At 35.3% G+C, this 17,973-nt stretch overlaps 2 protein-coding genes across 4 annotated transcripts in view; one reads left to right on the forward strand and one right to left on the reverse strand.

The window, feature by feature from the left end:
• MNS1 (meiosis specific nuclear structural 1) overlaps nt 1-2,826 on the forward strand; it is a 34,588-nt gene extending 31,762 nt beyond the window's left edge. Inside the window, exon 10 of the mRNA XM_041746474.1 lies at nt 1,252-2,826. Within this exon, the coding sequence (XP_041602408.1) occupies nt 1,252-1,344 (93 nt within the window). The 3' untranslated portion in view covers nt 1,345-2,826. The remainder of the gene's footprint in view (nt 1-1,251) is intronic.
• Nucleotides 1,897-17,973, reverse strand: part of TEX9 (testis expressed 9) — a 53,750-nt gene continuing 37,673 nt past the window's right edge. For 2 of the 3 annotated variants that reach the window (XM_041746475.1, XM_041746476.1), the window contains exons 11-12: nt 2,907-3,041; nt 1,897-2,076 (exon numbers count right to left, since the gene is read on the reverse strand). In XM_041746475.1, coding sequence (XP_041602409.1) covers nt 1,999-2,076; nt 2,907-3,041 — 213 coding nt within the window. In that variant the 3' untranslated portion in view covers nt 1,897-1,998. Of the gene's footprint in view, nt 2,077-2,906; nt 3,042-6,494; nt 6,599-17,973 lie in introns of those variants that run through there. The other variant, XR_005986357.1, reaches the window with a different exon arrangement.

The raw sequence follows: 17,973 nt of genomic DNA on the forward strand, positions 1-17,973 counted from the left end.
GTGGATGTTAGGCAGTCATTGATCTCTGTCTCTAAAATGAGAGCGTTGGTCTTGAACTTTCTTAGAAGTATACACTAGATTTCCTGAATTTATATTCTAGAAATTTTTTCTTCCCTTTTGGTGTAGTAAGTCTAAAACTAAACTACCCTAAAGCAGTTGTGATACTTTGTACACCAAAATTAATAATACACAGGAAACTCTTGTAATTGGAAACACCGCTAATAGACACCTGTTTGAACCAAGTCCGAGATAGATTTGCTGTATGATGAATGGGAGGTTATAAGTAGGTAGTAGGCAGCTTGTTTTTAAAAGCACTCCCAAAAGATAACATTTTCATGTATAAGTGGTGAGATACATTCTGACTTATAAATGAAGTAACAAATAAGTTTCATAAACCATGTAAACATCTGGATGCATGTAAATACAATTTCCATCCTTCAAATATAGACATGTCATTTGACTTTTTATTCATTTGGAAGAACTGGTGCTTATTTTGTGTTCAATGCAGTGCTCAGGAAGGAAGGAGAAAGGGAAATGAGTAATTATTGCTTTTCCACAGGATGTTATAGTCTAACTGGTTGATAGGATTAATGAATATGAAATGATGTATTAATTTAAAAACAAGACTATAAATTCCAGAGAGTCTGGGATTTAGAGATTTTTAAAAGGAAATAATTGTAGAGATGGGGGAGAGTCTAACAAAACTAATAATCCTCAAATGACCTGAATTATTCTTTCGCTCCTTTAAATTATATAAGTAAATATTTAAGAGCCTTTTATATATAGTATAAGGGAAAAGAAAAGTAAATAAAAGCTTGGAGATTTTCATAGGGCTTGTTTAAATGGTGTAACTCCAAGCCTGGAGACTTTCCTGGAAGATTAAATGTTAGCTGATCAGTCCCTGAGTAGAGGCAAGAGTCTATCCCATGCACGAACCTGGCAAAGCTCAGTCTCTTTACCCGACCTCTCTCTCATACCTTAAATTTTTTCTCATTCAGCCAGTGCAGGCAGTGGTGACAAAGAGCCCAGATTTGTATTACAAATTCTTACACTGGAGCTGATAGATATATCAAGCTAAAGAATATTTAATATAATTTTCAGAGAATAGTGATATTTTTCATAAACCTATTAAATAGATTTCATTATTTTGGAGATAACTTCACAAATTTGTAGTCTATGTATTTGTTAGTCTTAAAATTTAGTGAAGTGCTCTGGTATTTCAAGTAACCCACAAAAATATTTTTCTTGTAGGGAGTATTTAAAAAAGAGGATGATATCGATATGCTTGGTGAAGAATTTAGGAAAGCATATCAGAAAAGGAGTGAAATTTGTGGAGAGAAATGATACCATCAAGATTTGGTAAAACCCAGATTGTTTTTACCACTAGATGTCACCGTAACTTTTGTTTTATGGATTCACTATCACTGAAATGTAATCTATTTTTGTAAACAGTTGTTTTCTAATTAAAAAGTTACAGAATATTTTTTAGCTACAAAATTGCTTTTAGTCAAACTCTTGTTCCTGAAATGATAATTTGAAGATCTGACTTCCATATCACTACCCAAGAGACTAATTTCTCCATTCTACTGCTGCTGCTCAGAGCTTTTTCTGCATCTCCATTCAGACTGCAGTTCCACAGGTATTTGTGTTTTAGGAACTTTATTTCCCAGATTTGGCCAAAGTATCTTTTGAACAGTTAAAACTGAGGAATTTCAAAGTGTTTTATTGTCAAGAAGAACAATTTCTATCTCACAAACTATCACTTATGAACTAGTGCTGAATCTCTATAATATAAGAGGGCAAGTGGGTTATCCTATTTTACAAAATATTTCCTTTAATAATTACATGTCAATTCTGTATCCCCTAAATCTAAACAGGGAATTCTCTGGAGTTACCTGATGAAAGCCAATGAAATCAAAGTTTATAAAGAGTAAGAATAAATCATTAAAGTTTTAAATACAATGTATATGGGTCACATAGTCACAGAAAGTAGATCATTTATGAATTTCCCCATTCAAGTGCCTTCATAAATTCCTCTTCGGTAAAAGACAGCATCTTGGCAGCTTCAATATGCATCTGCATTTATAACAAATCGATATTGTTTTAGTATTAAAAGTAGACCACAGAACAATAGAAAATTGATAAAGGTATATAAATATGCTATCAATTATCAGCTCTGTTGGAATGTGTACTTGAATTCCAATAAACGTGAGATTTGAAATAATTACATTCAATGGTCAGCCTGTAAAAGCCTATTTTGCCCATGGTGGTTACTGAACCAATCTATTAAGAGAATATAGTAACATTTTAATTTATAAATTATAAATATAGTAACATTTAACTGTTACAAAAAGAGAAAGTGGCAGAACCATGATTTCATATCCTCTCACTACCAGGTGATTCATGTGCACAGAAGGGAATATAGCTTGGAATCAATCTTCAATGTTTCAAGAGGCAAGCCAATCCCCTAAGATAATAGTTATTCTTGTATATAATTAGGGAGTACCCATACTGTATTTCCAGTCCCATTTGCCACATTACTAATTTACTTGCAGGAAAATATCCATTTGCTTGGATGACACATATATAAATCTTATTGTGTATGTTATATAGATAAAATTTTGTGCCTAAGCATGTCAAACTATAAAACATATCTAAAGTAGAAATAACTATTTTAGTAGAGCAGTCCAAATAATATCTATGATTTAACCTTTTTTTTTTTTTTTTAAGATTTTAGAGAGAGAAAAGGAGCAGGGGGAGGGAAGGGGAGAAGCAGACTCCCCGCTGAGCAGGGAGCCTGATGTGGAGCTCAATACCAGGACCTTGGGATCATGACCTGAGTCAAAGGTAGACGCTTAACTGACTAAGCCACCAGGTACTCCTGTGTTTTTTAAGGACAGACTCACCTTTTGCCTTTTTAAAATATCAATTAATTTTAATTGTTTCTTGAACCCTATCATTAATTCTCCTTTTTGTTTTTCTAGCTTCTTATTTTCTGATTTTAATGCTTCAATTTTTTGGTGTTCCTCATTGGCTATGTCCTGCAAAAGGAAAAAAAAAATCCCATATAGTCTTCACAATCTTTACTGGAAAAAATATTACTAATATGACAATAGTTTTTATAACTTTTTAACAGAAATATAAAATTTTTGTTGTCTTCTTTGCATTACTGAATAAATGTAACTTTGATAACCTGTAATGATGCTCATGTCTCACACATTTTAAACATTTTAGAAATAATTCAGTTCCAATAATGATGGCTTGTAATAGACAACTCTTCTGAGGGTAACAAAAAACATTTGAAGGTATAGATGAGTAATTGGTAGTGAGCAGAAACTGGAAGTGATATGATCCTTGAAAAAAAGGAATCTGAGAGCACTTTCTACCTTAAGGGTTCACAAGAGATAGACCTTACAGAAAAAGTAGTCTTACTGGGCTGAGGAATGAGACAGCAGCTTTGCCAGGGTGGTAGAAATTTCTAGGCGGCAAATCCTAGAAAGAATGGAGCCCTTGAAATTCCCTCAAATCCTTGGCAGACACCTAAATACCCCAAATACCCCATGTGCAGGGTGAGACCCCTAGAAGCACAAGAAAGACAATAGCTGTGGTGTAGCAAGCTGAGCAGAGAATTCAGCCACTGGCCTGACAAGGGAGAAAGAGTTTGTAATTCTGGCAAAAATTAACTGAATGAGCTCTGCAGCAATTTGGACAGTGCAGAAAAAGGACCAGTGAACTTTAAAACAGACCAGTAGAATTTAATGAAGTATAAGAAGATCTACTTAAATGTTAAAGGAAGTCTTTCATGAAAACAGACCATGATACCAGAAGGAAATCTGAATATGCATATGCATGCATAAAAAAGTACCAGAAATAATAACATATAATAAATATTAGACTTTTTCTTTTTAAAATAAATTGCTTTAAAAGATAATTGAAGATTTAAAAGATAATTGATGTCACCAAGATGGCAGATTAGGAAGCTCCAGGCCCTTGCCCCCAATGAACACACATGGAAACAGTGAAGATACAATGTAGTATAAGAACTATAGAAGCCAATTAAGCAGCAGTAACAACCAAGCAAACACCTAACCAAGTAAAAGCCACATTCAAAATGATAGGAAATATCATGGCATTTATGCTCACCCTTTCTCCTTACCCTCCTGGGATATGGAAGGAAGCCTCTCAATTCATGGAAACAAGAGTAGAACCTGATTGTAATGTTCTGACTTGTCTGAGGATTGCTTGAGGGACTGTCTTGTCTGACTCTGAGCGCTGATGGAATGGTGGCACAGTTTAGATTATCAGGTTGGAGGCTGCTGAAAGTAGTGGGAAATGCTGCACATGAGGGCTATAAGGGGGTCTGCAGAACCACAAATGCAAGAGATTATAGGCAAAAGAATAAAATATAACATTTAAGGCCTTTAGAAGAAGCAGGGCTGAAGCTCCTAGGAAATTAAGACATTTAAGTGATTGAAGACCTTTAAGAACTTTAATACAAAATGGCAATAGAAAATTCTTCCCCATCAGTAATAACTTGAAATGTAAATGAATTAAATTCCCCCTAGATTGGATAAAAAAAAAAAAAGACATAAGTGTATTCTGTCTAGATCTAATGATATATATATAGATAGATGGAAATGAAAGGATGAAGATTCTGCATGCAAATAGCACCCAAAGAGGATAGAGGTGGCTATATTAATTAGATAAGATAGACTTTACGTCAAAACAGTTACAAGACAAAAAAAAAAAAAGGCCATATTTTAATAAAAGGCTCAATTCACCAAGGAGTTTTAACAATTACATATGTACCAAACATCAGTTCCTAAATATACGAGGCAAACAGTGACAGAACTGGTGAGAAGAAAAAAACAGCTCTGCAATTAATAATAGACTTCAATACCCCACCTATGGATATAACTAGAAAGAGCAATAAGAACAGTACTTGAATAACCAACTGGACCCAAAAGACATATACAGAACATTCCAACCAGCAAAAGCAAAATACACTTTTTTTCCTCTAAAGATTTGAGATAGAAGAGGGTAATAAGGGCAGAGAGAAACCCAAGCAGACTCTGCTGAATATGGAGCCTGACACAGAGCTTGATCTCACCACGCTGATACCACAACCTGAGCCAAAACCTAGAATCAGCCCTCAACCGACTACACCACCCAGGTGCCCCAAAATACACATTTTTTAAAAATGCACATGAAAGATTGGCCTAGATCATGTTAGGCCATGAAACAAGTATTAATTTTTAAAGACTGAAACCATACAAAGTGTCTATCCTGCTCACAGTAAAATGAAACTAGAATTCAACAGAATTTATGGAAAATCCATAAATATGTGAGAATTAACACACTCTTAACCAATGAGTTAAAGAAGAAATTGTAAGGGAAATAAGAGAATATCTTCAGAAAAATGACAATGAAAACACAACGTACCAAAATTTATAGGATGTAGGGAAAGCAATACTAAGGGGAAAATGTATAGCTATAAATGCTTATGTTAAAGAATAAAGATCTCAAATCAACAACCTAACTATAACTTAGAGAACTAAACCCAAAGCTAGTTGAAAACAGAAAATACTATAGGTTAGAGATAAATGAAATAGAGAATAAAATAACAGTGGAGAAAAATCAATGAAGCCAAGAGCTGGTTCTTGGAAAAGATCAACAAAACTGCCGAACCTTTACCCTAGACTAAGAAAAAAAAGAGAAGACTCAACAGCAGAAATGGAAGAGGGGATATTATAACCGACTTTACAGAAAAAACTTCTAAATGCAAGAGAAGACATTACAATTGATACCACAGAAATACAGAGGATGAACAATGGTATACCAATAAACTGGATAACCTAGACGAAATAAACTCCTAGACACTCCCAGTCTACTAAAACTGAATGATGAAGAAACAGGAAATCAGTTCAGGAAATCCAAACAAATACACAACTAGTTAGGAGATTGAAGGAGTATTTAAAAACCTCTCAACAAGGAAATTCCCGAACCAAATAGCTTCACTGGTGAATTTTACCAAATATTTAAAGAAAAATTAACACCAATCATCCTCAGATTCTTTCCCCAAATTAAAGAGACCAAAATACTTCTAAATTCATTCAATAAAAGCCAGCATTAACCTGATACCAAAGCCAGACAAAAACACTACAGACCAATAATCCCTCACAAATACTAATGTGAAAATCTTCAACAAAATAATAGCAAACTGAATTCCACAGTACATGAAAAGGATTATACAGAATGACCAAGTGGAATATATTCCTGGAAGCAAGGATGATGGTTCAACATACAAAAATCAACTGACGGAACACTCCACATTAACGGAAGGAAAAAAAACACAATCCTCTCAATTGATGTAGATAAAGGATATGAGAAGATTCAACACAATTTCATGATAAAACCATTACACAAGGAACAGAATGCTCCCACTTCAACATAATAAGAGCCATATATGAAAAGCCCACAGATCATATACTCACTGGTAAAAGACTGGAAGCTTTTTCTCTATGATCAGGAACAAGACAAGGATACCTGCTTTTGCCAGTTTTATCCAACATAGTCCTAGAAATCTTGGTCAGAGCAGCTAGGGGAGAAAAAATAAATCAAAGGCATTCAAATAAAAAAGAAGCGATTATTCCTGTTCACAGATAACACAAAATGCAGAAAACCCGAAAGATTCCATAAAAAAACTAAGAATAACTTCATTTGGTAAAGCAGCAAGATACAGAATCAATACACAAAAATCACCTATATTTTTATATATTAATAATGAACATTCCTAAAAATTAATAACCATCAAAAAGAACAAAATACTTAGGAATAAATATAGCCAAGGAGGTGAAAGACTTCTACATAGAAAATTTCAAAACACTGCTGAAAGAATTTAGACACAAATGGACAGAAATTCTGTGTGTGTGGATTGGAAAGATTTAATAGTTATGATGCCAATACTACCCCAAAGATACAGTTTAAATGTAATCTCTATCAAAATACCAATTGTGTTTCTTACAGAAACAGAAAGATCCATCCTAATATTCATAGGGAATCTCAAAAGATCACAAATAGCCAAACAATTCCGAAAATGAATAACAAAGTTGGAGGTCTCATACTTCCTGATTTCAAAATTTATGACAACACTACAAGAATCAAAAACAATATGATACCTTCATAAAAGACATATAGACCAATGGAATAGAGAGCCCAGAAATAAACCTATGTACATAAGAACAAATGATTATGGACAAGGGTGTCAAGCCTGGAAAATGACATCTTCTCTAATAAACAGTGCTAGGAAACTTGATATCCCCAAGCAAAATAATGAACTTATACCCCATAATAATGCCATATATAAAAATTAACTCAAATTTAGTTAGTTTAGACATCTAAATATAATCCTAAAATTATGAAACTGTTAGAAGAAAACAGAGGACATGGTACATGATATTGGATTTGGTTAGGATTTCTTAGAACACCAACAGTACAGAAGAAAAAATAAACTGGACTACATCAAAGGACAAAATCAACAGAGTGAAAGGCAACCTATAGAATGGTTTGCAGATATTTGCAAATCATGTATCTGATAAGGAGTTAAAATCCAGAATATGTAAAGAACTCCAAATCATTAAAAGAGCACAATGAGTCCTTTGCGTATTTTTTAGACCTTTCTCCAAAGAAGATATATAAATGACTAACAAGCACATAAAAAGGTGGTCAGCATCACCACTCATTAGGGAAATGCAAACCAAAATCACAATGAGAGAACCACCTAATAAACATTAGGATGACTACCATAAAATAAAACCAAAAGCAAAAGAAACAACAAACGAGTGCTGATGAGGATACAGAGAAGTTGGCACCCTGAGAACCTGGGAGCTAAGTGGTTGCATGTCTGCCTTTGGTTCAGGTCATGATCCCAGGGTCCTGGGATTGCGTCCTGCATCAGGCTCCTAAGAGGGAGCCTGCTTCTCGCTGGCTATGTCTCTGCCTCCCTGTGTGTATCTCTCATGAATAAATAAAATCTTAAAAAAAAAAAAAAAAGAAGTTGGAATCCTCATGCATCAATGGTGAGGATGCAAAATGATGCAGCTGTGTGGAAAAGCAATATGGTTGTTTCTTAAAAAAGCAATATGGTTGTTTCTTAAAAAATGAAAGATTTACCATATGATCCAGTAATTCCACATCTGGACATATATCCAAAGTAATTGAATGCAGGGTCTTAAAATAATTAATTGTACACTCATGTTCATAGCAGGATTATTCGTAATAGCCAAAAGGTGGGAGCAACCCAAGTATTTATCCACAGACTAGCAGATAAACAAAATGTGGCTGGTTTGTTTGTATACACACACATACACACGCGCGCGCGCACACACACACACACAGTGGATTATTACTAAGCCTTAAAAAGGAATGAAATTTTGACACATGGTACAACATGGATGAAACTTTTTTTTTTTTTTTTTTTTTTTTTTTTTTTTTTTTTTTTTTTTTTTTTTTTTTTTTTTTTTTTTTTTTAACATGGATGAAACTTGAAGACATTATGCTATGTGAAATAAATCAGTCACAAAAAGAGAAACACTGTATGAACCATTTATGTGATGTAAACCACCATATAGAGTGGTCAAAATCATAAAGATAGAAAGTAGAATTGTGGTTGTCAGAGTGATGGAAAGGGGAATGAGGAATTGCTGTTTAATGAACACAGTTTCAGTTTTTGCAAGATGAAAAAAAAGTTCTGGAGTCTGGCTGCATAATAGTGTGCATATATGTAATACCATGAACTGTACACTTAAAACATAAAAGGGTATTTTTATGTGTATTATACCAAAATTAATTAATTTTTTTCAAAATTAATTTTTAATTTCTTTATTTTTAAAGATTTTATTTTATTTATTCATGATAGACACACAGAGAGAATGAGAGAGAGAGAGAGAGGCAGAGACACAGGCAGAGGGAGAAGCAGGCTCCATGCAGGGAGCCCGACGTGGGACTCGATCCCTGATCTCCAGGATCGCACCCTGGGCCAAAGGCAGGCAATAAACCGCTGCACCACCCAGGGATCCCCTAATTTTTAATTTTAAAAGGTAATTCTTTAAGGCAAAAGGTAATGATGTAGTGTGGAGTTTGTGTATAAGTAAAATATATAACAATAGCAAAAATGGTACGAGAGTAAATGAAAGTACACTACTAAAAGGTTCTTACGTTATTCAAAAAGTGCTGTGATACTACTGGAAGACAGACAATGGTAAGTTAAAGAAGTGTATGATAGGGGATCCCTGGGTGGCGCAGCGGTTTGGCGCCTGCCTTTGGCCCAGGGCGTGACCCTGGAGACCCGGGATCGAATCCCACATCAGGCTCCCGGTGCATGGAGCCTGCTTCTCCCTCCGCCTATGTCTCTGCCTCTCTCTCTCTCTGTGACTATCATAAATAAAAAAAAAATAATAAAAAATAAAAAAAAGAAGTGTATGATAATACTAAAATGTTCATAGAAAAGTTGAGACAACTTTACATTAGATACATTAGATACATTAGATACATTAGATACATTAGATACATTTTATCTCCTGTAGAGATAAAGAGACAGGAGATAAAATGGAATCATTAAAAGAATATTCAAAAGGAGAGAAAGAAGGGAAAGAAAGAAAATTAGGAATAAAACACAAGAACAAAATTAAATCCAACCATATTAATAATCGCATTAAATGTAATTCTATACATTCCATTGAAAAGTCAGAGACTGTGACATTGAACAAATGAATGAATAAGTAAAAAGTACTCAACTGTATGCTGCCTATATAAGATACAAAGGAGTTATAAGTAAAAGGATGGAAAAAAGATATCCTAATGCTATCACTAATTAAAAGAAAACTAAAGTGGGTGTCTGGCTGGCTTAGTTGGTAGGGCACATGATGTGACTCTTAATCTCAGGGTCATGAGTTTAAGCCCCTCATTGGGCATGGAGACTACATTAAAGAAACAAACCTTAAAAAAAAAGCTGCAGTTACTTAATATCTAAGAGTATATCACAACAAAGACAATTATGAGGAATATAAATTGTATCACAATAATAAAGGGTTCAACTCATTATGAGGACATAACAATCTTATATTTTAATGTATCTACCATTAGGCCTCCAAAGTAGATGATGCAAAAACTGCCAAAACTAAAAAAGGGAAAATAATCCACAATTCTGTTTGGAGATCAGTACCCCTTCTCAATCACTGATAGAACAAGTAACTAAAATATGTAAAGATACAGAAGACTTGAATACACTATCAAGCAACTTGACATAATTGACATTTACTGAATACTCCTCCCAGTAAACACAGAATATACATTCTTTACAAGGAGACAGGGAACATATGCCAATTTAAATCACATTCCAGGCCATAAAACAAAGCTCTATAAATTTACAATGATTCAAATAAGAACAAATGCTCAGGGAAGACCGAGTAGGAGGTCCCTAAATTAACCTTGTCCTGAGATACAACTAGGTAACACATCAGTGCAGATAACCCAGAAAATGACCTGAAAACTGGAAGAACAAACTCCACAACTGAATGTAGAGAAAAGGCCACATCAAAGAGAGTGGGAAGGGTAGATATGCAGTTGGCAGCTAAACCCCACAGGTCTGGCCACCAGAGAGAGGAAGCCATAGGTGTGGAAAGGGGTGAGAAACAGACTATCACACTGGGGAGCCTGCAGAGGGAAGACAAAGCCCCATGGCATTTGGCTGTGAAAATCAGAGGGGTCAAATTTCAAGAGTTCTTACAACCAGTGATACTAAAAGCCTGGAACTTTAAAAATCAGCAGGCCCAGCTATGGGAGATCCCAGAGGACAATAGGAAGCGTAGTCCCCACCCTTAAAGAGTCAGCACAAAAAACAGCCCCAGAGACACAGCGTAAAGCAGCAGTTTGAAAAAACATCTGGGGGCACCTAGGTAGCTCAGCTGATTAAGCATCTGACTTTGGCTCAGGTCACAATCCTGGAGTCCTGGAATCAAGCCTTGCATCAGGCTCCCTGCTTAGCAGGGAGTCTGCTTCTCCCTCCACCTCTGTCCCTCCCTCCATTTGTGTGCTCTCTCTCTAGGTTGCTCTCTCAAATAAAATCTATAAAAAGAAAAGAAAAACATCTGGGAGAGTTAGTTACTAACTTCGGAGTTCCCTGAGGAACTTCTCTAGGAACAAAGGAGCTGGCAGCCTCCATTTCCCTCTCCTGCCCCCAAGCATAATCACATGATCACCTATGGGAACCAGCTCAGCATCTGCATTCACTACCTAACTTGCTTAGACCATGCCCTACTGCCTCCAAATACAACTGCTTCAGTCCCTTCATTGTAGGTCCCCTCCCTGAGAATAGTGCAATCTTTGCCAATACTGCATCTCCCAACCTCCTACGGATGACATGCACACATTGGTAAAACTGCACCCCTCACTTGCCTGCTCCTGTGCAACCTGCAGAGCACCCCAGATGCCTGGTCTTCCCAACATCTCCATCCCCTGGAGGACCAGCACCACTTTGCTAAAAATACACCCCTACACCCCCTGCCCACTACGTTTTGGCACAACAGAGGTAGCTGACTTTCCCAACACACAGGAACAAAGAGAGTTAGGCAAAATTAAGAGACAGAGGAATATGTCCCATATGAAAAAACAGGACAAAATCTTAGCAAGACACCTAAGAGAAACAGAGATAAATATGCCTGACAGAGAATTTAGTAATGATCATAAACATACTGGACTTGAGAAGAGTAAAAGACATTAGTGGGATCCTTAACACAGACATTTTAAAAAAAGAACTGATCAGAGATGAAGAAAAAACAATTGAAATTAAAAAATATACTTGATGGAATAAATAATAGGCTAGAGGAAGGAGGGGAACAAATTAATGATCTGGAAGACAGAGTGACAGAAAGTAAGCTGAGCAAATGAGAAAAAAATTATGTAAAATGAGAATAGACTTAGGGAATTCAGTGACTCCACCACATTTAATATATTATATTCACATTATAGGGATTCAGAAGAAGAAGAGAGAAAAGAGAGCAGAATATTTAAGTGAAGACATAACAGCTGAAAACTTCCCTAATCTGGAGAAGGAAACAGATATCCAGATCCTGGAGGCACAGATATTGCCCAACAAAATCTACTCAAAGAGGTCCATACCAAGACATAGAAATTAAAATGGCAAAATGTAGTGAGAAAGAAAAGAAACTCAAAAGCAGCAAGAGAAAGGAAGAGTTACATATAAGGGGAAAGCCCATAAGGCTATCAGCAGATTTTTCAACAGAAACTTAGCAGGCCAGAAGAAAATGGCATGACACATTCAAAGTGCTGAAAGGGAAAAACCTGCAGTGAAGAATATTCAATCCAGTAAGGTTATCATTCATAATAGAAGGAGAGAAGAAGAGTTTCTTAGACAGGAGCACATGGGTGGGTCAGTGGCTGAGCATCTGGCCTTTGGCTCAGGGCATGATCCTGGGGTTCTGGGATCCAGTCCTGCATCAGGCTCCCTGCAGGGAGCCTGCTTCTCCCTCTGCCTCTCTCTGTGTGTCTCCATGAATAAATAAAATCTTAAAAAAAATTTTTTCTCAGACAAAAACTAATGGAGTTCATAAGCACTAAACAAGCCCTACAAGAAATATTCAAGGGGACTCTTTGAGTGGAAAGTAAAGACGATCGGTGAGAGTATGAAAAATAGGAAACACAAAAGCAGTAAAAATAAGTATGTCTATAAAAATACTCAGGGGAGTCACAACATAAAAGGATATAAAATATGACATCATAAACCTAAAACAAGGTAGGAGAAAAGAATGGATTCAAACTTAAGTAACCATCAACTTCATATAGACTACTAAATGCAGAAGATGTTATATACACACCTAATGGTAACCATAAATCAAAAATCAGTAATAAATATGCACAGAATAAAGAAAAATGAATCCTAGTATATCACTAAAGAAAGTTAGGAAACCACGGAAGAGAGCAAGACAAGAAAGAATCAGAAAAACTACAATAACAACCACAAAACCAGTAACAAAATATTAAATACTTATCTGTCAATAATTACTCTGTAAATGGACTAAATGCTCCAACTGAAACAGAGGGTGACAAAATGGATGAAAAAACAAAACCCATCTATATGCTGCCTACAAGAGACTTACTTTAGACCTAAAGACACCTGCATATTGAAAATGAGGGGATGGAGAAACATTTATTATGCAAGTGGATGTCAAGAAAGATGGGGAACAGTACTTATATTGGACAAAATAGATTTTAAAACACTAACAAGACAAAGAAGGACTATATAAAATAATAAAGGGGACAATCCAATAAGTAGATACAATTGTAAATGCTTATATACCCAACATGAAAGCACCCAAATATGTAAAACAGTAAAACATAAAGGAACTAATAGATAGTAATGCAAAAATAGTAGGGGACTTTAACACCCCACTTATATCAATGGAGAGATCAGATCATCTAAACAAAATCAACAAGGAAAGAGTGGCTTTAAATGATACAATGGACCAAATGGACTTAACAGATATATTCAGAACATCCTAAAATAGCAGAATAGAGATTCTTTTCAAGCACATATGAAACACTCTCCAGAGCAGACATTTAGGCCACAAAACAAGTCTCAACAGATTAAAAAATATTGAAGTCATACCATGTATCTTTTCTGACTATGGTGCTATGAAACTAGAAATCAAACACAAGAAAAAAATCTGGGAAGACCACAAATACATGGAGGCTAAATAACATGCTACTAAAAAATTAATGGGTGAACCAAGATATCAAAGAAGAAATAAAAAATTACATGTAAATAAGTGAAAATGAAAACACAACAGTGCAAAATCTTTGGGATGTAGCAAAAGCAGTTCTAAAAGAGAAGTTTATGGCAATACAGGTCTACCTCAAGAAACAAGAAAAATCTCAAACCACCTAATCTTACACCTAAAGGAATTTGAAAAAGAAAAAACAAAACCCAAAACCAGCAGAAGGAAGGAAACAATAAAGCTTATAGCAGAAATAAGTGATATAGAAACTATAAAAACAATAGAACAGATCAATGACACCAGGAGGTGGTTCTTTGAAAAGCTCAACAAAATTGATAAACCTCAAACAAGACCCAAGAAAAAAAGTGAGGGGCAGGGGAGAGGACTCAAATAAAACCACAAAAGAGAAATGACTACAAACACCACATAAATACAAAGAATTATTATATGCCACAACCTGGACAACCTGAAAGAAACTGATAAGTTCCTAGAAACACATAACCTACCAAAACTGAAGAAATAGAAATTTTGAATAAACTAATTACCAGCAATGAAATTGCATAAGTAATCAAAAAGATCCTAACAAACACAAGTCCAGAACCAGAAAGCTTCACAGGAAAATTCTACCAAATATTTTAAAAAGAGTTAATAATACCTATTCTTCTCAAACTATTCCAACAAATAGAAGAGGAAGGGAAACTTCCAAATTTATTCTATAAGAGCAGCATTACTCTGATACCAACACCAGATAAAGATACAACAAAAATAAAACAAACTATAAGCCAATCTCTCTGATGAACATATATGCAGAAATCCTCAAGAAAATATTAGCAAATGAAATCCAACAGTACATTTAAAAAAATCATTCATCACAATCAAGTGGGATTTATCCCTGGGATGCCAAGGTGATTCAGCATTCATAAATCAATCAACATGATAGATCACATTACTAAGACAAAGAATACAAACCATAATAGTAATTTCAATAGATGCAGAAAAAAAAGCATTTGATAAAGTGCATCCATTCATGATTTTTAAAAACCCAACACAAAAAACCATCAACAAAGTAGGTTTACCTAAACATAATAAAGGCCTTCTATGAAATCTCACAGCATACATCATATTCAATGGTGCAAAACTGAGAGCTTTACCTTAAAGTCAGGAACAAGACAAGGATGTCTACTCCCATCACTCTTATTCACTATAGAATTGGAAGTCCTAGCCACAGCAATCGAACAGAAAGAAACAAAAGGCATCCACATTGGTAGTAAAGAAGTAAAACTTTCACTATGTGAAAGACCTGTACTGTGAAAACTGTGTAACATTGATGAAAATAATTGAAGACAACACAAAGAAATGGAAAGATATTCCATGTTCATGGATTGCAAGAACAACTGTTAAAAAGTCCATACTACCAAAGCAATCTACAGATTTAATGCAATCCCTATCAAAATACAGCCAGCAGGGGCACCTAGGTAGCTCAGTTGGTTAAGCATCTGACTCTTGATTTCGGCTCAGGATTGTAAGATCAATCCCCACTTTGTGATCAGCACTCAGTGAGGAGTCTGCTTGAGATTCTTTCCCACTGCTCCACACTCACCTCTCGCTCTCAAATAAATAAATAAATCTTAAAAAAATAATACCACCAGCATTTTTCACAGAACTAAAACAAACAATCCTAAAATTTGTATGGAACCTCAAAAGACCCCAAATAGCCAAAGTAATCCTGAAAAAGAAAAATAAATCTAGGGGTACCTGAGTGGCTAAGGGGTTGAGCATCTGCCTTTGGCTTAGGTTGTGATCCCAGGGTCCTGGGATCGAGTCCCACCACATCAGGCTTCCTGTAGGGAGCCTGCTTCTCTCTCTGCCTCTCTCTGCGTCTCTTATGAATAAATAAAGAAAATCTTTAAAAAAAAGAAATCTAAAGGTATCCTAATTGCAGACTTCAAGTCATACTACAAAGCTATAGTAATCAAAACAGAATGGTACTGACACAAAAATAACACAAAGATCAACAGAACAGAATAGAGAGCCCAGAAATAAACCCACAATTACATGGTCAATTAATCTTTAACAAAGGACGACACAATATGCAATGGGAAAAAGATGGTCTCTTTAACAAGCCAAGTTGGGAAAACTGGACAGCTACATGCAAAAGAATGAAACTGGACCCCTTTCTTACACCAAACACAAAAATAAATTCAAAATGGATAAATGTCTAAATGTGAGACCTGAAACCATAAAAACCTTAAAAGAGAGCATAGGCAGTAATTCCGACTTTAGCTGTCGCAACATTTTTCAAGATATGACTCCTGAGACAAAGGAAATAAAAGCAAAAATAAACTATTGGGACTACATCAAAACAAAAAGCTTTTGCACAGTGAAGGAAATAATCAACAAAACTAAAACGCAACCTACTGAATGGGAGAAGATATTTGCAAAAGACATATCCCATAAAGGGTTAGCATCCAAAATATATAAAGAACTTCTACAACACCCCCCCAAAAATAATCCAATTAAAAATGAGTAGAAGACATGAACAGACTTTTCTCCAGAGTAGACATATAGATGGGCATCCAGGAAATGCAAATCGAAACCACAAGAGGTATCACTTTATACATGCCAGAATGGCTAAAATAAAAAAAAAAAACACAAGAAACAAGTGTTGACAAGGATGTGGTGAAAAAGGATAATCTCTCAACAAATAGTGCTCCATATATACCAATAATGAAATGAACCTTGACCCTTATAAACAAAAATTCACCCAAAAGCTCAAGCTATGCAACTTCTAGAAAACTACATAGGAATAAATCATCGTGACCTTAGATTTAGCAAAGAATTCTTAAATAGGCCACAAGAAGCACATTATAAAAGAAAAAACAGATTAGACTACATCAAAATTTAAAAGTTCACTCTTCAAAAGAAGTGTTACAAAAATAAAAGGCAAGGGATAAGACACTTGCAAAGCATATATCTGACAAAAGACATGTAGTTAGAATACATAAAAACTCTTATAGCTCATTTATAATAACAAGTCAACTCAATTTTTAAAAATGAACCAAGAGATTAAAAACTAAGGAAATCTCAATAAAGTATGCTCTTTAGTGAATAACGTTATTGATTCATTCATTAGCTATGGTAAATGTACCATACTAATGTATATGTTAGTTTCAGAGGAAACTGTGTTTGAAGATTACAGAAATGCTCTGTACTAACTTTACAATTTTTATGCTGATTTACAATTTCTATAAATTAAACTTCATTAAAAATTATTAAGAGTAAAAAACTTTTTACCAATACTTCACCAAAGAAGGTATCTAGACTCTCCTGAACAACCAACAGGTCAAAGAAGAAATCAAAGGGGAAATAAAACAGTATCTTCAATCTTGATAGAATGTTGATAGGAATTGCATTCAATCTGAATAGCTATCATCAAAAAGCAAGAGACAACAAATGATGGAGAGGATGTGGAGGAAAGGGAACATTGTGCAATGTTAGTGGGATTGTACATTGGTAAAACCACTATAGAAAACAGTTTAGAGGTTCCTCAAAAAATTTAAAATACAATTACCATGCAATCCAGCAATTCCACTTCTGTGAATATATCCAAACGATATGAAAATACTACATCAAAGAGATATCTGCAATGCCATATTCACGGCAGCATTATTTACAATAGCCAAGACATGGAAACAACCTAAAAGTCCATCAATGCATGAATGGATAGAGGAATTGTGATATATACACTCAGTGGAATAAATAAGAGAAATCCTGCCATTCATAAGAACATGGATGGACCAAGAGGGCATAATGCTAAGTAAGTCAGACAAGGAAAGACAAATACTGTGTGATCATACTTATAACTTAAAAACTCTTTTTAAAAATGCAAAGAAAAACAGATCAGGGATCCCTGGGTGGCGCAGTGGTTTGGCGCCTGCCTTAGGCCCAGGGTGCGATCCTGGAGACCCGGGATTGAATCCCACATCGGGCTCCCGGTGCATGGAGCCTGCTTCTCCCTCCGCCTGTGTCTCTGCCTCTCTCTCTCTCTCTCTCTCTCTCTCTCTCTCTGTGACTATAATAAATAAATAAAAAAAAAATTAAAAAAAAAATTAAAAAAAAAAAAAAACAGATCAGATTTATGGTTAACAGATGTAGGGAGTGGTGGGAGGCAGGAGGGGAG

The sequence above is a fragment of the Vulpes lagopus genome, chromosome 2 (genome assembly GCF_018345385.1).
Source record: "Vulpes lagopus strain Blue_001 chromosome 2, ASM1834538v1, whole genome shotgun sequence".
NCBI lineage: Eukaryota > Metazoa > Chordata > Mammalia > Carnivora > Canidae > Vulpes > Vulpes lagopus.